This window comes from Enoplosus armatus, chromosome 6 (genome assembly GCF_043641665.1).
Source record: "Enoplosus armatus isolate fEnoArm2 chromosome 6, fEnoArm2.hap1, whole genome shotgun sequence".
Lineage (NCBI taxonomy): Eukaryota > Metazoa > Chordata > Actinopteri > Centrarchiformes > Enoplosidae > Enoplosus > Enoplosus armatus.
This window is the reverse complement of record NC_092185.1, coordinates 18,592,437-18,615,854: the sequence shown is the minus strand read 5'-3', so window position 1 is coordinate 18,615,854 and position 23,418 is coordinate 18,592,437. Positions and strand designations below refer to the sequence as shown.

The following is a 23,418-nucleotide window of genomic DNA, read 5'->3' as shown; positions in this document are numbered from 1 at the left end:
TCACTCAGGGGCCACATTACAGAGCTATGCTGAAGAATTAGTTTAAGTGCTTTCTCTAAAATACTACAATTTGCTACTAAAGAGCTCCCCCTTCCATCTATGCCGACTGCTTTTTTCATACTTAGTTATCATCTGAACACCAAAACATGCATCCATCAACACTGACGCTCATGAGGCCTTGGATTTTGTGTTTTGATTGGTGCTTTCTGAGACGGATACAACTTAACTCGTTAACCCGTTTAACAAAACCCGTGTAATGACTTTCCCCTGAAGCCCGCCGCTCCTGCCAGACCCGATATTGCACAACTGTTGCTTGAATTGGCCTTCTGGATAGCAGAGGAATCTAACTATTGGCATATGGATGTAGTTAATGCGATCTGCGAGGGTGAACAGCACATGCAACCAACAGTGACGACAAAGAAGTCTACCATCTTCTCTAAGACAGCTGCTGCTGCTTATACTGATCTAAGAGATTTGCTTTGAGTGCTGCAACTGTGAAAAAGAAAATGAACAATTTAGGGAGAATAAAGTGATCTCTTAAACAGAAAATAACTTCCTTTTTAGAGAAGAACTATTTTCAGCATATACTGAGAATAAGAAAACAACAGGACATTTTCGTTATTTCTCTGGAAGAAGAGGCGCTCCAAGGTGCAAAGATATGGTTCTCTTGTCAGCACCTGGCCCGGATACTAGTTCTGTTTTACTGGAAAACATGTCTATGATAAGGATAGGAGAGATAACAAGCACCACAGACAACAATCAGATGTCTTCTACCCAGAGAAATCAAACACTTCTAACTGACCTGACCTTCAAACAGACACCTGATAGGTCAGACTAAGACTTAATCAAATGTCAGGAAGTTGCTCCCTCCTTTGTCAACTGATTCACAAAACCCACTGTTCAGGGTTTAAAAAACTGAAATAGAAACAGGATATCTCTCCAATCTCAGTCGATAAAGATTAGAACTGAGTGAATGAGCTCTACCACTTTGTAAAAAGAGCAGCTTCAGTCAGGAGGATCACTTTCCTCCAAGCCTGGCCTCCTGATCTATTTCAGGATTCAAATTGAATAGACTCAATGGCTCTTTTCCCTGAAAAACCACAGACAGAGTAGAGCAGGCAGTCCGAGCACACCAAGACTAAACCACAGCAGCCATTACGGGGCTAAAACGAGACAGAGTTAAGGATGGACTAAACCAGAGGTTCAGCCTTGCAGTGCTTAAGTCTGCAGAGTAACTGCTCTGTTGAAGTTTCTCCTGCAGTTTCTGTGTAGTTTTAAGAGTAGCACGGACACACAAATACTTGTCAGTTTTAGTTCTGGAGTGAAGAGATAAGAAGGAAACAAAAACAAAGACGCCACAGCTGCCACCACTTAATCAGCAACATCACCAGGGGCGTCAGCAGCACTGTAAATCAGTAAACGAGAATTGTAGCCAGGGTGCAGGCCTAAACATGCGCGCACGCACGCACACGCACACACACGCACACGCACACGCACACGCACACACACACACACACACACACACACACAGCTAATTCAACTACTGACCCTACCCCAGCACAGATCTGGCTACCTCCTCTTCCCCTTGTCATCCTGTGCCAAATCCCATTCAGTGGCTCTCAGGCCTGCAGAGTATGTAAGGACCCCCTGCCAGCACTATAATGGAGCCTCATCAACATCACAACGCACATGTGTGACAGGAAAGGGGGATTTGGGTTGAGACCAACGTTGATTTGGCACAATAGGAAACGATTGACATGGATGGTATGACTGAAGTGCTGAGTGAGATTTCTCTACACTCTCATCAATGTATAGTGAAACAAAGAGGGAATGTGTGTGGGGAGGGATTGTAGATTGTTTTCTACACTACTCAAGCAGCCAATATGAGCAAAAAAAAAGACAATTCAGAAAAAGGGTTCAGGATTACTCAAGGCTACATGTTCACTCTAGGGGGACTGGACCATTAAAAGCTTAGCTATCTTTGCAAGTCTAGTATTCATACCTGCTTCCAAGCCAAGGGCATTCAGCCATTCACTGGAGGAGGAAACTGGTTAAAAGTAGAGCTATAAACCCCCCCCCCCCCAATAAAACTCCAAACTATGCATCCTTGTTAACTTTGATGAAGTGTTTTTTGTTCAGTTTTTCCTCAAGACGTCAAATTTGTGGAAACCCCCTCCCAGACAAATGAATTAAAGGTGTATTTCCTTGGTAAGCAGCTGATTTCTAAAGGCGATTGAGTTCCCAGTAACTAGGAGCAGCAGAACGTGTCTGTACCTGACACAGGTCTTGCAACAGACATAACATACTGTACAATAACACTCAGCTGCGTCCATTACATCCTGCTTACAATCAGTTAAGAGATCCCAAGATGGTGGATATTTGCCTCACTATATCACTCTCCACATCTTCACAGACGACAATAGGTTTTGAGGCATGTGCCCTTTGGGCTGCTATTGGAAAACACACCTGTCCCCAGACTTGAAAGGTAATAGGAAACTACACCAAAGCATTATCAGGGTGGCCTGTCCCCTGGAGGAACACACTCATAATGACTGCATGTCTTCTTCACATGACACAGACGGGGTAAATACACATATGTAAACTGGGTTAATGTTTGCCTCGTTCACAATCACTGTGACGTGGGTATTCCTTCTTTCTCCACATCATGACTGGGGTTGTTGTTGTGTGTGTGTGTGACTCTGTATGACACACAAACACACTGTTAACACTCCTATTTGGGTCATGCATTCTTTAAGTATTACGTCTGCTCAGTCATATTATGGTCTTTAGATAACATAATTAATTTATACAGTTACTTTCATACAGTAAATATAGGTCAAAATGCTTTCCAAGAAAACAACCTAACACAGTATGTTAATAGTAAAAATAGTAAAATCGCAAACTTGTACTTTCAGTTTTTGTCCTAAATTATGTTTAGGACTCCAATTTTCAGTTAGTACTGCAGTGTAAACGGGATGCTCTTGAATACGACTCAATTAGGGTTAAAATACCTGCTATACTCAACTCTGACCATAATGTGCTCCTTTATCCATTTCTATTAAAAAAAAAAAGTTTTTAAAACATTTGAGCTCTGTGGTTTAAAAAAAGACTTTCCTCATTAAGTTGTCTATGCTAAAACGTTAACAGGCGTCTTAAATAATTTATTAGACTGGATGAGGAGACTGTGTCACATTTCTCTTGCTCTTGTTGAGTCTTGTTAGCGGGAGCTGCAGGAAGAGGAATGAGGCATTCAGGCTCCATGTCCCTCTACATCCCCACCGGCTGGTAAATGACTGTGACCCCGGAACCAGAGGGTCCCAATACTTTTGTAATTACTGCTGAGAGGAGACAACTACTTCTCTTTCAAGCAGAGTTATAGAGGCATAGTAAAACTGATTTAAACATAAACTACTGATTTATAGTTAGTTTTATATGCCAGACGGGACACGAGCACAACGTAGCTTTACGTTTTTAAGTTATAATCTCTGTTTAAGACACTGGACGTCTGTAACGTTGTAATAAAACTGCTAAAAGGTGAAATATGTGATAATTACTCTAAAAACACAATACAGAACATACAGTTAACGAGGTTTCTGGTCTCTGCGGAGAAAGTAGCAGTATACGACATATGAACAAACGTACGTATATATTATTTACTCTGACTGCACGGCTCTCTCGGTCCGTCGAGGCTTCATAAAAATATATTATGTTCACATTTACAGTATACAGGCTCGACTTTGACATTATTAGCAGACACCACCTTTGTCAGGTTAAAATAAGCACGGAGTTTTACCTTAGTACTTTTCCGACTGCCTGAAGGACCATTTTGCAACTTAGTCCGTTTTTGGAGTTTCTCTGAGAGTGCATGTCCGTCTTATCTCCAGAAAAGGAGCAATAATCTCCGACCATAGTTTAAACCATGAATATGTGATGTCAGAATATCTCCCCTTCAGGTTACACAGATGTGATCTGTCCGACTCACACCAGGGTTTGATATGTCTGAAACTCACTACACAGCAAGGAGAAAAACTTTGTGAGGAGTTTACAGAAGGCCCGCCTTCGCTGTCCGCGGCCGTCCAATCAGCGAAGAGAAGAGGGGCTGGGTGGGCGGGCTGTGGTGACGTCAAAGTCTGCCCATGTGGACGTGGTTCGTGCGTCTCCCTTAAGTGTAGTTAGAATGTAGCAACAGGTGGTCAGCTAATAACCCTGCACTACAATGAAATAAAAAGGTGTTGCTACATTGTGTATGGGCACTGTGATAGGACAGGTTTACATGAGCGTGACCTGCTCAATAACACCACTGGACAAAAAAAAGTTAATACTCTGGGCAGCCCGGAGAAAAAACAAAAAATAGTAATACATTACTCATAATGTATCAGCCCTTACATTACCAATGCAGCTTTGAGTGGGTTTCTTTCATGGGGGAAGCAGCTACTCCTATAAACAAAATGTTATATATGTCTTTCTATACATACAGAGAGAAAAAAAACATGAATTTATGTTTTTCTTCCATTAAATAACGTATTTTGTCACTATAAATGCACATTGTCAAACTGCCAATGAGGACTGCGAAATGTGGTTCAAAGCTTCAGAAAAAGCTAGCAAGTGGACCTTGAGTTAAGATTATTTTGTCAAACTATTTTTATTTTTATCCATGTTTTTACAGGAACAACGCACAATGATCAAATCACTGTAATGTGCCAGTCTTAGCTAAAAAAGCTGATTTTCAAATTATGTCTGTTGGCCAGATGTTAGAATTATCAATTAAAACGACAACATGTAAAAACAGGGAAAAGCTCAACAGTGAAACAACTCCAGTGATACTGTGAAATGACTCCTATGTCAGGCTCTAAAGCTGGCTAAGGTGAGTTTCAGTAGGTTTACCACTACAGTGCAGCTCACACACAACCTGCAGTTAAAAATGTGTGTATTATCACAGCGCGTCACTTCTTTTGGTGTGGGAACTGGTGCCGGGTTAAGTGCAGCGTGCATGCAGGGATTGTGGGGCCACATTCCTCCTGTTGATTGTGAACTTCACCTGCAGTCCAAGTATGACAGGCTGGCAGCAGTCAGGCGAGTTCAAACATGTCAAAGCTGAGGAACCAGTGAGGGAATCAAACAAAGCCTGTTTGAGAGCCAAAGGCAGATTCATAAGAAGACCAAAAGTTTTGCGTGTGCGCATCTGTGGGGGCAAGGCTTTGCCCGAGGGGATTGTTTGTAGCGATCATTTTAGAAGTTTCATATGATGGACATGATTTGAAAGATGAGTACTTTTAAAATTCTAATTAAATTGTCAACAGAGAGCTGAGCCAAGAATACTTATGTACAAAACGAAGAGGAAATGAACACAGAATATGTGCGACTCATGATTACAACTCATGTTACACAACTACCATTCCCTCGCCGTTCTTCCCTCTAATTATTGCCTCTCAACAAACGTCCTCTCTTATTCTCTCCTCTATTGCTCTCTTCACACATTTCTCCTCCCTTTCTTGGTTTGTTTTTACTTGCCTCTCCCTCTCATTGTCTCCCCTTCTCTTCAACAAATATGTTTTTCCTCTCTTGTCTCCTCAGACCAAACTTGCGGGGCCGTGGTGGAGCTGCAGACGTGAGAAACACTGGACCAGCTGGCTGCTGCAGCATGGACACACACAAAGACACACTCATCTATGGGATCTGTGGAGCTATGTGCACGCCTTGTATGTGCGTGGGTGCAAGGAGCCGAGTGAGGAAGATAAAAGAGATTGTGAGGGTGTTGTATGTGAGGACTGTGCTTATGTGTGTGCAAAGGTGTGTGTGGTGTCTGCAGACATGTCAGTGGAGCATGTTTACTGTTGGACCCTTTGAGGCGCCGCTTGTTTGTGTTTAAAAAGCCCCTATATGATCCAAAGAAACCGCCTGACAGAATCAAAGGGACAGAGGGTCTGACAGGCGCCTCTCTGCACCCTCACCCTGCATGACCAACTGCCTTCCTGCTTACCACACTAAGGGTGCTGACTGGGTGGGTGGAGGTGGGTGATCCAGGGGCCCAGTGAGTGGCTCCTGCTGTGGTAGCAGCGGTGAGGAGCAAGGGCCAGGGGAGCCAGACCAGAACAGGGCAGTGACTTTTCCCTGGTGCTAAATATAGCATCAGCCTGCCTGGCCTAGCCCATAAAAATACAGAGAACAGTGCAAAGAGAGGGAGGGGAGGGGGAACATGCCATATGTGTGTGTAAGCAGGTGAGTGACTGAGCTGGTGAGGGGATACAGGGACCTGTAACCAAGTGTGAGAGTGGTTTGTGGTGGGGGCTGGGGTTGTTGTGTGAAAAATACTGTACAGCAGACATCAAATGTCTGGTCAGCTTTGTAATCTTGTTAACTTATTTTTTGATCAGAAAGTTTCTGATTTAAATCAAAATCTTGCCAGTTGCAGACTATTTTATTTCAACTAAGTTCTTGTACAGCTGTGTGTGTTTAAACAACACAATGGTTTTATAGAAAAACATGTTTACAATTGTTAAAGTAAGAATAAAAAAAAACAAATTTTGGTATCATACTGGCAGTAGTATCAAAAACCTTTCAAAAAACACCCAGCGTTATATATAGCGCAGTATATCGTACATGCTGTATATAAAGAGTTTTGTGATATACTGCAGTGTAAAAGTGTTGTTATAGTTGATGCATGAAGAACTCATGCGCTACTTGTGACCACCCAAAAGAAAGCAGGTTGTTGCTGTAATGGAAACCCCGTGCTCAGAGACCTTTACATTAATTTGCTAACTATTGGATCCGTGCGGTCACTGAAAATAGAAGACATCCATTCAGGATCACTGGGGCCTCTACATTCACGGCTGAGTTACTGTGAACAAAGTGCTTTAATGAATCAGGCAGGAAAGTTAAAGAGTAGGTGGCTTCAGACTCAAAGTGGTCTTTTCTTTGGTTAAACAGGTAATATGTAGTCACACCTGTAGTTTGTCGTGTTATGCGAGCTGCAGGCTAACAGAGACGGTGCCATCGAGCTTCAAACCTTCTTAAGCAACGTCTGACGAGGATGGAAACCAACAACTGCATTCCATTGTCTTGGTGGGCAGAGGTTTACTCTTTCTTCTCCGCTAACGTCACAGTCACGTTTCCCTTCCACTATGCAGACAAGACATGGCATCACTCATCTGCCACCTGCTCTCACCAAACCAGATGTTGCTGTAAAGCACCGATTACTGGCACTGCGTATGCCCAGCCGCTCACAGGGAGCTCTGCGTAGAAAAGGATGTGTGCTGTAATGAATGACTGGCACAGACAAGAGTTGAAACAGCCGTCTGATTACATACTCTATTGTTTGTGGGAGAGGCAATAAAAACTTTAAGGGTTACATAAGAACTTCTATATTTAACTATAAAAAAACGTTGTGATGTACGTAACATTTTCAGATAAGATTAACATACAACACCATGTACGTCTAGAGCCAGTTGTAGCCTGACTTTTACCATTAATAACAAGCTGCTTCAAGTATGCTAACCTCATCAAAAGACAACCATCCTGGAAATACAAACAGTAAAGACTCGGGTTTAATTAGAAAACACATCACTCATTAAAAAAGAGGGGAGGAGAAGAACTAAAGGCAGTTTATGGAAACACCGTGATGTCACTGGCCTTGTGACTGATGGATACGTTGATGAGTGAACAGATGACAATAAGCACGATAAGAACAGCAAATGTTGATCAGACCAACAGATAACACAAGAAAAATAAAGAGAAAAATGCAAGTAATTCAAATTATTAGAGTGTTGACGTTATAACGCAGTTAGGAGGTGTTGAAAAAAAACTTAAGAGCAAAACCATCTACTGATATAGCAAATAGACACCGCTACAACAAAACCCTTACAAAAAACATTAAAAGCTGTACAAATATGCGGGACATTTTGGACAGCATGTGTTGGCCTGCAGGGCTCTCTTCGCTGCTGAGAGAGATGGATGGCTGGCCCAACAGGTTGGGTCTGAAAGTCAGCGGACATTCCACCTATTTGAGACAAAGAAAACACTGATTCCAGGCCAGCAGTAGATGAGTCACAACCGCAGCAGATGCGCCTTGGGGCCTGGCAACAGCTCAGTGCTGGCCCTACTGAAGCAAACCTCCAGCCAATCATAGCTGGGATGAAAATGACAGACGGGTCAGGCGCCCAACCGTGCTCAAACCAAAATGAATAAATAAAAATCAGAGCAGTTCCAAGTTACTCTGCAAGACCTTCAGTTGGCGATGCGTTCTGGGTGTGTGGGAGTGGTGTAGTATGTTTAGGTAAGGTCTTAGCCAGTGAAAACAGTGCAGACTGAAGGCCTTTAGTGCCAGGGGGTTTTCTATAGGCCCAGATTAAGGTCAGCAGGGCCAGGAGACACTCCGCACACTGAACCCAGCGACCCACCCTGTAATACCAATCTCCTCAATTAGACAAAAAGAGCGCTGTTTCTGCTGCCAAAGCTAGATAAAATGTAAATATAAAACAAAAATACAGTATCTGCCTGCCACCCCCCTCCTTCTAAAAAATTAAAGAACTGATCCGAAAAAAGGCAAATTAGCCAATCCAGGTCCCAGAAACAACTTCATCTCTTTACCCTCTATTCCTACAAACCGGACTGTGCGCGCTGCATGAAATACTGAGCATGTGTGGCTTGCGTGAAGCGTTTGTAGAATGTATGTCTGTGCATGTGCAGACAAAACCTGCAAAACCTGGGCCAGAATAGGCAGCATCAGTCTACCTCTGTACTTAATGACTGTGAACCTTTTCAATATTCTATCATGCCTCTTCTCTACAGGGCGCTCCTGTCATACATATAATGCTATTATCACTGCTGTTTATATTAAATGTATCAAGCCTTTAAAAGGTGGACCGGATATCACCAGCTCTTGCCCATCAGTTTTCTTTGACCTATTCTCTCCTTTCCACATTTAAGGTCTTGAAGTGCTCTTTCTCTCTTTGCATATGCACTCTTTTCCTCCCTGGCTTCATCTCTCTTTTGCTCTGCATTCCTGTAGGGGAGGGGCTGCATGCAAAGACATGCCATCGCTCTCTGCGCACACACAGTCTGGCTAAACAAAGGAGAGAAGAACATGAAGAGTGAACTAAAGGAGGTCAAGAGCAGGAGACCTGAGAAGCAAAGCTCTCAGTTTGGTTTGACTTTTGTTTGGGAGGTAGATATGTGCACTTCACTAGCAAACCTATTAGAGTTCAACTTCATGCTCCATTTAACAGCAGCAATGGCATAAAAGGAAAAATACTTGACTGCCTAATTGCCACTGCATTCATAATCCAATTAGAAGTCCGATTTTGAAATGTTAGTCACTGTGTCTGCATATTTTCTGACACTGGAGCGATTTAAAAAAAAAGTTTGCAAAGAAGAAACAGAAGCCAAGTATGTTTGAAAGGCAGGAGGCCATGTTCTGGCTGGTTTATGACTGAAGGAAGAGAGGGCCTTAGCAAGATGGAAGACAGGAGATGAGAAATACCAGACTCGTGTCCAGACGTTTATAAATCACCATCTCCATGGATACTGCTTAGATTAACCACCATCATATCAGCCAGAATGGAATATGAAGAAGAGGAGAGAGAGGGATGAAACGGGAGGAAGTGAGAAAGAGGAAGTAGCTCAGATCAGTTAGGCGAGAGGGGTGAAGAGAGGGCAACAGAGGAGCAGGGAAGTGAAAAACAGAACATGAAAAAAGGAGAGCGAATGAGAGCAATAACAGAAGATTGGATGAGAGGAGAGGAGTGAAAGAGTTTGGCTCAGTGTGGGAGGTTGTCACAGCATGCCCTGGCCGCTGCACTCCTCCTCCCTACATTCCTTAGCAGGGGAGAGTCTCTATCCATCCCATAATTTGCCACCTGGGAAGCCAAACACCTGTCTGTCAAGTGTAAGAGCACGCACACGCGCACACACGCACACACACACACACACACACACACACACACACACACACACACACACACACACACACACACACACACACACACACACACACACACACACACACACCAGGCGCTCAGGCGCAAGGTCAGCTAAGATATCATATAGTTAACGAACTGACAAGGTGGCAAGGTTACAGATTAGCGGTCAAGGTGGAGAAGAGACAGGTGAGGTAGTTGACCCGTGCAATAACCTGTGACATGCTGCTGCATCACAGGTGTTCAAAGCACGGCCAGAATGTGACGGTGCAGCCAGGCCTGCAGGTAAAAGGGAGATGGTAATGAGGCTTTCTGTCCTGCTAATGGCTGAGTGTCTGTGTCGGAGTCACTCCATCAGTGTCATGAGATTAATCACATGACAAAAAGGGACTGAGGCACAAAGACAGTGTGGGAACACATCACTGTCAGGTAGCAAGAGGATTCATTGTAATGCTTCTATCTTCATTCTCGACTTTGGAAACAGGACACGGTCCATTTAGTGTTTTATGCCTTGTGCATTGCTGGAGGAAACAGAAAAGGTTCCCCCCAAGGCTAACACGTCTTCCCAGAACTCCAATAAAAGAATGTGGCTTTTTCCTGGGAAGAGTATGATAACCTTGGCACTGAGGCTAGGACACACACACTAAACTTGCTGATCTCCCAACTGCAGATAAAATTCTGAACATTTCTGCACCAAACCAAAACATTACCTACAGATTACAGGTCCAATGTAACACAACAGTGTGCTGGGTGGTTTGGCTTGTGAGAAGAGGAACATTCCTTGTTTTACACACACACACACACACACACACACACACACACACACACACACACACACACACACACACACACACACACACACACACACACACACACACACACACACACACACACACAAGAAACAACTACGGTGTGAGAGCAACACTGCCACCTGCTGGCACACAATGTAGGTGTGCACATTTTTCACATCAGGTAAGTGAAGTAAAATACAAAACCTTTTTGAAAGCTATAGAGCAGCAATCTGACTCCGGAGAGAAGTTTAGAGGCAGTTAGAGCTCTTTTTTCCCCCTGGAGTAACAGGAAGGCTGAGAGCAGGCGACATCACCCTGAACAGAACCCACCCTTGGAAAAGGCCTCTCACTGCAGACATTGTCTGAAACTTACACAACGTCACAGCTAGACTGGGTTTTCCATTCCAGGTTTTATAATAAGGGTGTGGACGCTCTATGTGTGTGTGTGTGTGTGTGTGTGTGTGTGTGTGTGTGTGTGTGTGTGTGTGTGTGTGTGTGTGCTTCTTGTGACACTTGAAACCGAACCAGCACTATGCTGACGCTATAGACGCCAGCATCCTTTGAAGACTGTGAAACTTAATGAGTTACTTTCCACTATGGTGTGGCTGAGTAACACCAGGAATGTTAGAGAAAGAAAAGTGTGAAATGAAAATACACATGAAGCAATAGTTTAGCTACAAAACAAGGAGAGGTGAGGTTTGGGGGGCAAGAAGATGGGAGTTTGTGACGTAAAGAAGAGGTGCAAGGAGGGCTGTGGTCAGACATATGCTACTGTTTGCTCAGGAGCACAAGAGGCCGTCTGTGTGTGTGAGAGCAGTAGAGAATAAGGTGGAGGGGGCTGGATAGAGGAGAGAGACCGTCATGGAATACAGGGAAAGATGGAGGACGCGAAGAGGAGGTGGCGGGAAAAGGATTGGGGTAGCGCCCATGTTTGCACAGGATGTGTGTGTGTGTGTGTGTGTGTGTGTGTGTGTGTGTGTGTGTGTGTGTGTGTGTGTGTGTGTGTGTGTGTGTGTGTGTGTGTGTGTGTGTGTGTGTGGGGTGGAGTATGATGGGGTATGCCAGGAGCCTTAAGGGTGAACAGAGCTCTCTTTTCATGGTCCTAAGAAGAAAAAATTAAATATGTATAAATAAACAACAAAACCAGAGAGCAATGCCAGCATGGACTTCCAGGTCTGTCTGAGGGGAAGAAGCCTTCAGTTTCAGCAGCAGAGAGGGGATTCAGAGCAGAGAGTACACGACACGTATCAGACTCATAGAACACTAGTGGCAGCACAGTTAAGCTGCAAAGTCTACTAGGGGTTCTTGAGGAGATGGGACAGAACCAAAGCACACAAAGACAGCAGTGTGGGGACTGTTGGTGAGTCTTACGAGCAAATGATGCAGAGATAAAGAGGAGGGTGTGGGGTTCATGCTTTCTGCTCTAAGGCTGTGCATGCCTGCCCTGATCCAGCTCATTAACTCCTAAGTGAGGGCATTTAGTCACAAAGTTCCTTACATGGGGAATGTGGATGTAACCTATAGCGCTTCCCAGAACAGACTCACACCAACACACACACATACACACAGAAATGTACAAAATGTTCCTTTAACATGGAAATTTAAGTTGAGTAATTGATGGTCCGACACATCAAACTGCAGCACGGTGGGGAATGAGTGACTGATTGTGATGTCGAGCAGACATCGTTCATCTCTGCGCAGACAAGTTCTACATATCACCGTCTGACTCAAATAGAGCATGGCCAATGAAATGAGGCAACTATGTGAAAAATCTGTAAAATCTTTATCACATAAAGACAGGTATGGCACAGCGTCACCCTGAGGCCACCCTGAATCTAAATCAAAGAAGCATCACGTCAGCAGAAATGATAATGATTGAATCATTATCAACCAGCTGATAAGATCAACACGCTGCCTAAAGAGCACAAGTCAAATCACATTAGCCTGCTTCTTAGCACACGGCAGTCTGTTTCTAGGTATATTATATAACTCGTGCAGTGAGTCCGCCTCCTCTCTGCCCCTGAGAGACAAACAATAACAAACAGAGATAAAAGGAGAGGTTTGGGGGACCCCTTTCTCAGGGGAAAGGTCTTCATTTCCGGTATCAGCAGACAGCACAACCCCATCAGACTGTCTGGCATGAGAGTGAACGGCAACCTTGGTGTTCGATTTGTTGTTTGGCCCCAGCCGATGCCCTGTTTGCTCTTTAAACCCCAGAACATGGAGCTAACTGCCCATGTCTAAACTCGCCGAGCTGGAGCTACTGACAAATAGTAAATAAGTGCATATCTATTCTTTTTTTCTCACTGCCTGCTGTATTCTCATGGAGATTTCAATAATATTCTACAAAATGTACAATTTTTTCACAGTATATTGAATAAAAAAGGTATCTTTCGTAAGGTATTACGTTTGTACATTTGTCACTACAATTTTATCTATGTGACACTTATTTTAATTCAGTGTTTGGGTATTTCAATAGTTTTCAATTCTTTCAATATTTAGGGTAATGTTTTTGACACTGACATCTTTTTTTCAATTAATGAAGAAAACTGGTCTGGGTGCACAAAGTTGAAAAGTTCCCATCATATATATAAATAACAAATACTAATTTTCATGACAGTGTTATTTTTTGTGAAATATGGAGTTAAAATGTAAATGGAAAGTTTTAACCACCCCATTTATATCAATGAGTGCAAACTAACAGAAACACAATATAGTTCAACAGCACCACAAACTACATCCTCCAAGATCATCATAAAGTTGAATCAACACCTCTCTAAAACACTTTCAACATTATAGCCTTCATGAAGATAGTATTTATTGTGAGGCTGTTGTATTAGATTAAACTGGCAATTGGGTGTAAGTGAGATCAGGCTGCAAGAAAATGTAGAAACACCTGCATACAGAAAAAAACAAACAGTAGAATAACAATTTTTTTTAATGAAACTTAAAATGTGTTCCTCGTCCCCTGGGTTAACCTTCCCCAATTGTCTGATTTCCTTAGAATCCTTCATCTCAGTGAGTGACATGGGTTTCTGAGAAAACACTGATGTCTCATCAACACTGTTCTCCACAGATGTGAGTGTGCGAACATTATGTATCCATCAGCTCGAGAATGTTTTGCACAGTAGCCGTTATCTCGGGAGAGCATCGCTGGAGTCGTCACAGCAGCAGAGGGTCTCCGATAGTCTGGTTGGCTCTGAAAACCGCCAACTCACATCTGCTGTTCTGCTTATCACAACAACCACACGGTCAAACAGAGAGAACAAGGACGTTTTCAGAGAAGAGTACAGCCAGTGCCTCCCTGCCCACACACACACACACACACACAGACACACACACACACACACACACACACACACCTCAGAGTGGCGTATTTTAAAAATTCATCAGAGCTGCTTACACATTCTCTCTGAGTACCATAGTTCATAAGGTGCTTGATAAAAAACTAATCAAATACACTCACATACATTCTCTTTTACCCAATTTAAAAACACCAGTTCTCAGTCCATCCATCCTCAAATAGTAATGACTCAGGGATGTGAGTACAACAAGCAGACTAACAGCTTAAAAAGTTAAGACAATAAAAACCTCTTCAATGTTCACGGTTGTCAGTTTACCCAAAACTCCTAAGAGGACAAGCAAAAAAAAAATAGAAAGAAAACTAAATTCTCCCCCTGATGACTAGACGAGATCTCGCCACCATCTGACGGCAGAGGAAACTCTGGTCCATTGTGTGAGTTTGATTAAACACTGGAAGTGGATGAAGGAGTAGGAAGTGGTCACACCCAGGATTGGGTAAAAAGAGGTGAAGAGAAGCATGTGGCTGAAGGAGGCCGATAGATTAACAAACCAAAGACCAAGCAGGTGGAAAATATGAGCGAGTCAGTGCTCCCTGCAGGAAGTTCTGAGGAGCGTGCCTCTGTGTGCATTTTAACCTTCCATCGGCTTAGAGGTGTTCAGAGTACTTAAGGTAATGCGAGTGTGTGTGTGCGGCAAGAAGCAACACCTCCCCTGCCAATAGAGGAAGTCTGTTCTCTCTGAGGAAGATACTTGGAAGGCATGATTTAATCACCAGCACCGCCTTTCATGGACATCCACCCATAACAGCAACACCACTGCCATCAAACAACAGCAGCTCAAAAACAAAGAGGCAGTGATGGTTAGCTCACAGCAAGTCCCATAACACACAGCAGTGACAACACACGGGCTGTGACAAACTTTTTTTTAAACTGAAGATGTGTTCCACCCAAAGACATGTTTTCTGGCAATTAGCTGTGACAGCAGATCATGTAGGGATGTCAGAAGATATCAGTCTCTGGGGGCTAACCAGGGGAGAAAAAAAAAACAAAAAAAATAACACAGAGCGTGTGTACGTGTTTGGCAGAGGGCAAAGGCAGAGCGGTGTTGTTAGGTAAGACACTACGACGCCACGCGTTTCTGTGTCACGGCCACAACAGAGGAGAGGAAGAGGCGTACTAGGGAGGGGGGAGCTTGGAGACAAAGAGAAAAGGCAGCAAATGTTATGGAAATTCCTGGACAAAGCCACGCATGTTTTGTACCCCGAGGGCATCGCTGAGACGACAGCGAAAGCACAGCGCAGCCCTGCCCTTTGTCAGAGACTGGCATGGAGGAAATATTAGAGCATGTCCTCTGTCATTCTGCTGAGACTGTACACGATGCTGTGGAGTCGCACACACCATCACACATGGGAAACAATATTGTGTACATACAGACTTTTACGCCCTTTGTTTTTACATCCTCACCAACACATAAGCTACCAAACAAGGAGCATGCCTGTCGTCTACAGATGGTGCATCAATGAACGAGGGAAGGAAGTGGGCGGAGGCAGCTGCTGCCTGTGTCAGAATGGGAGAATAAAAGAGATGGATAGAAAGGAGACACAAGAGAGGTCAAATCAATAGATGTCCTTGGAGCAGCGAGAGCATGCATGCGGGGATGTGTGTGCACCTCCACCGCTGCTGACGAGTGCTGACGTTCACATATTCCTCCGCCCTCCGCAGATGCATCACATCCTACAGTAAAGGATGAGCTGCGGTGTGAACAATATAATCTGATCCTTTTATGAGCAGATGAGATCAGCAGCTATGAAGTTGAGCATGTGTGTGTGGTGTGTGTGTGTGTGTTTCCTCGCCAGGCAGATTCAGGTGTAAACAAGTCTCTGATTGGCTGGAGTTGGAGGGGTAACTGGCTCCCACCTGGGGAGATGAGCTTATGCAGTGACATCATCTTTCCTAGAGGGGTGGGGGGGGGTGGGGGGGGGGGGGGTTGCTAGTGCAGTGTGCAATACACATCTGTCTGCGACACAAAAGACTAGAACAACTCTGCCATAACACGCTGGCAGACATCAGACGGGCTCCAGTGATACAAAAGGGCATTTAAGGTTAGTCCTTGTTTGGCCCGCAGCCTCCGAGTTCTGTAAGTGAATAGAATAAATGTTAGGAACGTCACCTCAGAACAAGCTGGAGTCAGCACTCTGCAGCCTCTTCGACGCAGCTACTCTCTGATTAAACATGGTCTCAAGGAGGGAGTTCAATATGTGTGTGCGACTCGGAATCTGAACATGACGTAGGTGGGATCCAGCTGTGCTTTTAAAGTGTGAAATATGACAATCTGCACAGAATAAAGTTGCATTTCTGGAGGCCACTTAAAACTTTCCTTGTCTGTTTTCTTCTTGTCTTCCTCTCCGCCATGTCAGATGGTAGATAATTGAAACAAATGAGGGGGCACAGCTGCCAGAGGCACTGCAGCACAGAGGCAATTACACAGCTATGCAGGCAAGTGTGTGTGTGTGTGTGTGTGTGTGTGTGTGTGTGTGTGTGTGTGAGTGTGAGTATAGGTTTTAGTTTGAGACAGAGAGTGAATAAGGAAGGCCTACCTACACAGCACCGACTCTGTTCAATTAGGCTGCACCAGACCACCCCCCTCCCTCTCACTCTCGCCTGGGACAAACTCAATAAACAGGAAGTGAGGCGCCCAGGCACTTCCTGTCTCCCTTCAAATGGGCCTCTTGTTCACAGAGGCAGCACAGAGAAGCCATGGGCTGCTGCTGCTCCAACAACTGCTGCGACTGATTTCCGCGCCACCTTTACACCCCATACAAAGCCTCCAGGCCTGTTGTTTTGGTACTGAATTCTGTCTAACCCTTTTCCTGCGACCTGAACCAACCTGCAAACTGAGCCAAACACAATGAAGTTATTATCCACTTGCCAATTGGGCCACCAAGCATCTGTAACGAGTATTTCCATGCCTACAGGGCACCTGCTGCCACCCACAGACAACTTTTACTCTGCTACGCAGCTCGTAATGTTTGTCTGACCGACACTGATCTGAGTTGGTTTACCTTCTTTTAGATTTACACTTAAAGATCTTAGAATTAAATTTTTAGTAAATAAAAGGAGCTGCAAAGAAGGCTAATGCTTTTTTATTTGAGCATTTGCGTGACTGTGTGTGCATGTGTGCTGACTGTGTGGATCTAAATGCGGAGGTGAGGTTAGTGCAAGGCCATCTCTTTCTCCTTCTCCTGAGCCAGCAGGACCAGGCTGCTCCTGAAAACACACACACACACACACACACACACACACACACACACACACACACACAGTGTCTGTGTTATGCAACTGTACCCGTGTGTGAGGTCTGCCCTCCGCAGTGACTGGAGGGCAGGTGAAAATAGAGAAGGACAGTCAGTCAAGTCAAGAGTGACAGACCGTTTTTTGCACTGACCAGCCAGCGTCCCTCCATAACAGTCTATTGTAACTAAATGACACCTCCAGCTAGGGTTTATCTGTTCTCCATTATGATTATCTGCAGGCAGAAGAGTGGAAAAAGCTCAGAAAACAGAGGAAAAGGCAGATCTCATTTCTGGGTGCCCTCTACAGCCGATATCTTGGGAACTAGGGGAGCAAATCCAAAGACAAAGATCCAAACCAGACAAGTCATGCACAAATTTAAACCTCACTGACGCAGGTTTTCCTGTGCTCATCTCAATGCAGCCATTAGCTTGATGATAAGTAATAGGGAATGTCTACCATATATGTGTAGCAAGCTCCACTGAATGCTACTGGTTGATTTGGACTGCATGTCCCATTTGTTTAGGTGGAGTTTGGGTGTAGTAGTGTATGATGAAACAAGTTGGGTTAGAGGGACAACAGAAACAAGAACTGATTATACAGAATTGAAATTTAGCAGATCAATATTTTTTCCCCAACAGTTGTTTTCTACAAATAGATATTCAACAGACCATCAAACCTTCATTTTTAAATGAAAGGGTTGGTTTATCTTGCTGTTTAGTTAAGTGTCTCAGTCTCTGTTTTCTCCAGCCAGGATGACAAAGCCCCTCGATTATACAGCACAACAGGAAATAATGCCATTCAATTCCTCCATGCAAAGCTTCTGATAGACAATGATTTAATGACATTTCTATGTGCTAATCGTAGCTACAGAAGTCCAAATCTAAACTTTCCTCAAAGACTGGAGGATTTCAGCTTGATTCAATTCAACTCCATCTGAGCGGCGGGCAGAGAGTCTGCCAGGCTGAGGGGAAGGAGTGCGGGGTTTTGTTAGTGGAGAATGGTGTCCTTGTTGAGCTGCACGCCTCAGCTCTGTGGAAGCAGCCAAAGATAGCCTAATGAGAGACACATGGAAAACAGTACGGCCTGCTCCGCTAGTACAACACAACTAGTATGATGATACACTCAGAACTATTGTTCCGCACCACACGTTCTAACATGTACGAACTGATCCACTGAGCGCAAACACACAAGCTTTTGTTATGTGACGGAGCCTCCAGGTCTGAATGTGCCTGCTTTCCAGCAACACATCAACAACAATACATCATATGGGAGCAGAAACATTAAGCCTCACAACTGAGAGGAAAGGGTTCTGTTTCACGCTGTAATTGTGTTTGGACAAAATGATGGCCACAACTTAAACCTTTGATGTTATTGCCGCGGAGGAAAAACAAAAAAGGCTAAAGCTGAATGAGAACTTGACCCAGGATTCAACTCCAACTGTGGTAGTTGCCTCGGGACTGTGAGGAGGTCCAGGAAAACTGATCCTGTGAGTTTGTGTGTGTGTGTGTCTATGTAGAAGAAAGAGACAACGTACATATGTAGAGATTACAGTGAGGGCATCCTAAGATAACTTTCAGTGGTATCACAAGGCTGGCAGCCCAAACCAAAGGTCAAAATACAAAGCTTGGCTACTTTGCTTCAGCTACACTTTAATGAATGCAAAACTGTTCAGAAGAGTCACCCTAAGTGAGAAGACTTTTTTTCTGCTTTCTTGGTTACATATTAGCGCTGAGAGCTTCAAGGCCACAGCAACAATATTTTCATAATCAGGAAACAGTTACTGTAAGAACACACATTATTTTTTTCAGTCTCTGTATTGGACCACTGACACTTAAATCCCAACCAGACTGGTTAATCCGTCAACAGACAGCAAACACATGGGCAGATGAGATTAAAACAGTGTCGCAACCTTGAACACACATTAAACAACACTATCCCTATTTATATTGCCAAAGAGTCTCTTAAAGGTCACAAGCTATGAACCCATGCAGGGTTATTATATCTTTTCAATGTTTTCCCTGTGAAACATTTCAAACGAAACTGCTGGACTGCCTAAAGGACTGGTCTGACATTTTGGGAAATACCCTTATTCACTTTCTTGCAGAGAGTTAGACAAGAAGATCGAAGCTGAAGTTAGCAGCTGGTTAACTTAAAGACTGGAAACAGAGGAAAGCCTGGCTCTGCCCAAAGGAAACACAATCCGCCTACCATCTCCCTAAAGTTTACTAATTAACACATTATATATAAACAGTAATTTGATTAATCCGCACAAAAAAGTGTAAAATGTAAAAAGGACAAGTTGGGGTAACTTCTGGCGTCTTGTCGTCACTGTGTGGTTGCCAGGCAGCCAGTTGAGACTCCAAGAAGTCACTGTGTGGGGCGAAGAAACAGCCTGGCACATAACCTCCCCGTAAAAACACGTCGTTTTTGCACTTTGTTTTTTGTGCGTATGAAACAAGCAAGAAATAACATGTCAGTCATTTTCTAGCAGTTTCCTCCTGCATCCAGTCTTTATGCTAAGCTAAGCTAACTGGCTGCTCCAGCTTCAAATTGAACAGACAGACATGAGAGTGGTATTGATCTTTTCAACTAAACTTGTCAAACCATTCCTTTAAATGTATTGCTAAATAGTTTTATATGAGAACGTCTTCTCCTATAATTTTCATTTGTTAATGATGGTATGCATAATTCAAAATTAAATTGAACTAAAGTATCATTCTATATCATTTATGCAATTCTAGGCAGAATATGTTGACTCTCAGAAGCTCTTAGCTAAGTGTATCCTGCCTAAATTCACTTAGTATAAAACACTGAGTCTTTGCTCCTGACTTTACAAAAAATATAAATGAATACGAGGGCAGAAATGAAGGTCAATTCCAAAGTATTTTACTTTACGTCATACGATGACAGACCGTTAAATCGCTCCGTTCTAAACAGGATGATCAACATTAGAGTCCTGGCAGCCACTCTCTACTCCACACAATGCCACTGTTGAAAGCTGAAACACCGGAGCCCAGGGGACGGAGGGCTGGCCCGGGCTGAGGTCAACGAGGACCTGTTTGGATGGGTGTGCCTCCAAAAACACACATCAATCAAGCCATATAACATCACCGCCAAGCCGCCTGATTGGCTGATGGAGATGCCAAGGGACAGGAAATGCTAAAAATAGACGTGACGGCCCATTTTGGCTTAATGAGCCCATGAGACATCAGTGCAGTGTCCAGGTCCCACCCCTGCCTTGATCATGACTGGGGGAGAAAAGAAGTACCCCTGGCACAAGTCCTGCCTTCACAAGGCTTCTGTGTATTCTTCGCCAAGGCCTACAGTATATAACACATGTGCAGCCTCACAGATACATGACACACACATAAACGGCAAGCTGTTATTCATACTAGAGTAGCAGTGAAGTGTAAACACAGTTCTGAATAACAGTGAGGCCTAATCTAATCCAGCTGTGCTGTGTGCGTCTGTGTTAAAGCTACAATTTTACCCTCACCATCAAAACGCTCCTTAGAGAACCAGAAAGTTATATTTAGACTTTATACAGCATTTAAGGCAGGCTTAGGCCGGCTAACCCCACAACCACAAGAGAGGGGAACCAGATCCTTTCTGCTCCGACTGCCAGAGAGCCTAACCTAAATCATCTACCCTCTCTCTCAAGCACAATAACCAGCTATGTGAGTGCAAGTAAATCAGTCCGATTTTAAAATTAACGGCACAGACTCTCCAACACATGATAGCTGCTCCAGGTCTATCTGTAGGGAATAGACAATAAATTCAGGTGGTAACAAGCAGAAAAAAAGAGCAAAGTCTGGCAAGTCAACGTTCTGCAAACAACACAAACAGAAAAAACAGGACACAGTGTCCCAATAAACAGTGCTGCACAGCCAAAGGGGCACAGAGGAGGATGAGAGGAAAAGTTGGGCAAGCCTGACTGACTAGCTGACTTCTGGCTGCATGCCATTTCATCCCAGCTAGTCTTAACCTACCCTCCGAACAAACCCTGTAACCAGCAACGTCTCACACTTCGGTCAGCTATAGGAGGCTGGCTGTGTGCCATCACTGTCCCTCTGTCCTCAACTCCCTCTCTCCCTCCTCCTCCCCTCCCACAAGTCAAGATACACCGTGTGTCTGACTACAGCAGAATCTCTGCCCGCTACAGCAGCACTGTCCTCAAATGTCTCCTGCAAAACCGCAGCAGCATAACAGAGAGAGTGAAGGGAGGGGGGAGGGTGTTAAGATGGAGAAGTTAATGAAGGTCTGAAAATGTAAGTTGAAGAATGGTAAAAAGCCAAATAAGATGTCAACAACAACAACAACAACAATAACAACAGTAAAGAGGAAGGAAAGGTCAAGAAGGGAAAAACAGTGACTTGGTTAACTACCGATAGAAGAAGCAGTCACAGCACACCAGAACCCCCATCCAGTCGGTGGTGAAGCAGAGCCGGGGTGACGAGGCTCCGACCCACAGCGCCCTTCCTCCCTGTCACCTCCCTGTCTCCGCTCTTCTCTTGCAAACTCGGCTACAGGTGCAGCAGCTCCAGCGCAGCACCTTGTGTGATCATGCAGCTACTGAACCGACCTCTGACTTTAACGCCGGACAGACGGACGGACGGATGCACGCAGGCCGCTCAGAGAGTCAGCCAAACAAACACGGAGAAAAACACTTTCAAAACAAACAAAAAAAAAAATCATTCACAAAACCAGACCCACTTCTCTGAGCATGTTTCTCTTTCTCTCTCCTTTCCAACTACTGCAACTGCCTGCCTCACTTTCACACTCTTGCTCTCTCTCTCCCTGTCGCTCTCTCCCTCCCTCTCCCTCTCTCGTTCACTTGCTGGCTCCCACTTGAAAGGCGGGAAGATTAGCTTGGCAAACAGAGTCCCATAAACAAACTGCTGACTGCTGGGCAGCACAGGGTGGACTGCAGGGGAGAAAGAGAGAGCGAGATGGACAGAGCGAGAGAGAGAGAGAGAGAGAGAGAGAGAGAGAGAGAGAGAGAGAGAGAGAGAGAGAGAGAGAGAGAGAGAGAGAGAGAGAGAGAGAGAGAGAGAGAGAGAGAAGGGGGGGAGGAAACAATCCCTGGGAGGCAACAATCTCAGCCATCTGTATACATCCTAAACAAGCGCTAAACGTCCCATCTCCACCCATTGCTCACACAGACCAAACGCACGCTCTGCTAGCTAAATCTGAGTCCTGTCAAACCTCACTTGAAAGTTAATCAGTGCAGCAGGTTGACAGCCTCTCCATGCTTATGAAGTGATGTGTAACTAAGTTACAACAGTAGGTCAACTCTTAAGTCAACACTGACGAATAAACATGCAGCTCAGGATGTACACTGTTTCGTGCACGTATATAATAACCATGACTCTTCATTCACACAAATGATGCAGAGGTATGGGATGGGAGGGGCTAGCGTGGAGAGACAAACCCCCAGGAAGCGAGCCAATCACTGCAGAGTACTCTTGTTATGGTGTGGGCAAATAAGGTGAAGGACACAGAGTGAATCATGGGCCTCTTTCTCTCTTCCCTGCATCATTCAATAAGAGCGATCACTTTCTGTTGCCCTCACTCACAGATGGAAACACACAGGGACTGCAGTAGTCAGGTAGAGGAGAGTGTGTGTGTGTGTGTGTGTGTGTGTGTGTGATGCTATAATCGAAGGCTGCAGTCAGTGCTGGACCTGACGGACACCAACGCAGGATTAACCGACCGTGTCAAAGGCAGCCGGCGCCGCTGAATACTGACGCACAATGTCAAACAGGTCAAACAGGCCAACTCTGCTCTGCTCAGAGAAAACAGAGCTCCGCAGCCGGCCGAGAAAAAGACTGAGAGACAACAGAGGCGACAGCCACCTTCAGAAGATGACACTTATGTAGCAACCGCAAGGGGGACAATTCTGCCCTTATTCTGTCACCGACTTATCAAAGAGCTCTTGAACAGTGAGATGGATTAAACAGCAGCCAGAACAAAGAGATATGTCCACCTAAACCTGCAGCACACAAACTTCAGACGACACCGCAGGACAACACTGCATGTCCTCCCTCTGCTGCTTCTTTCTGCTTCTGCCCTTTTTGGAAGTAAAAGATCACAAAGAACGGACTGCAGCAGCACAGC

General features: G+C 44.5%; 1 protein-coding gene across 4 annotated transcripts in view; it reads right to left on the bottom strand.

Moving 5' to 3' along the window:
* Positions 1 to 23,418, bottom strand: part of mob2a (MOB kinase activator 2a) — a 59,980-nt gene that overhangs the window by 11,164 nt on the left and 25,398 nt on the right. Inside the window, exon 1 of one of the 4 annotated variants that reach the window (XM_070907791.1) lies at positions 21,687 to 21,961. The exons of 2 other annotated variants lie outside the window; for them this stretch is intronic. In XM_070907791.1, coding sequence (XP_070763892.1) covers positions 21,687 to 21,724 — 38 coding nt within the window. In that variant the 5' untranslated portion in view covers positions 21,725 to 21,961. Of the gene's footprint in view, positions 1 to 3,793; positions 3,984 to 21,686; positions 21,962 to 23,418 lie in introns of those variants that run through there. One more of the 4 variants, XM_070907790.1, reaches the window with a different exon arrangement.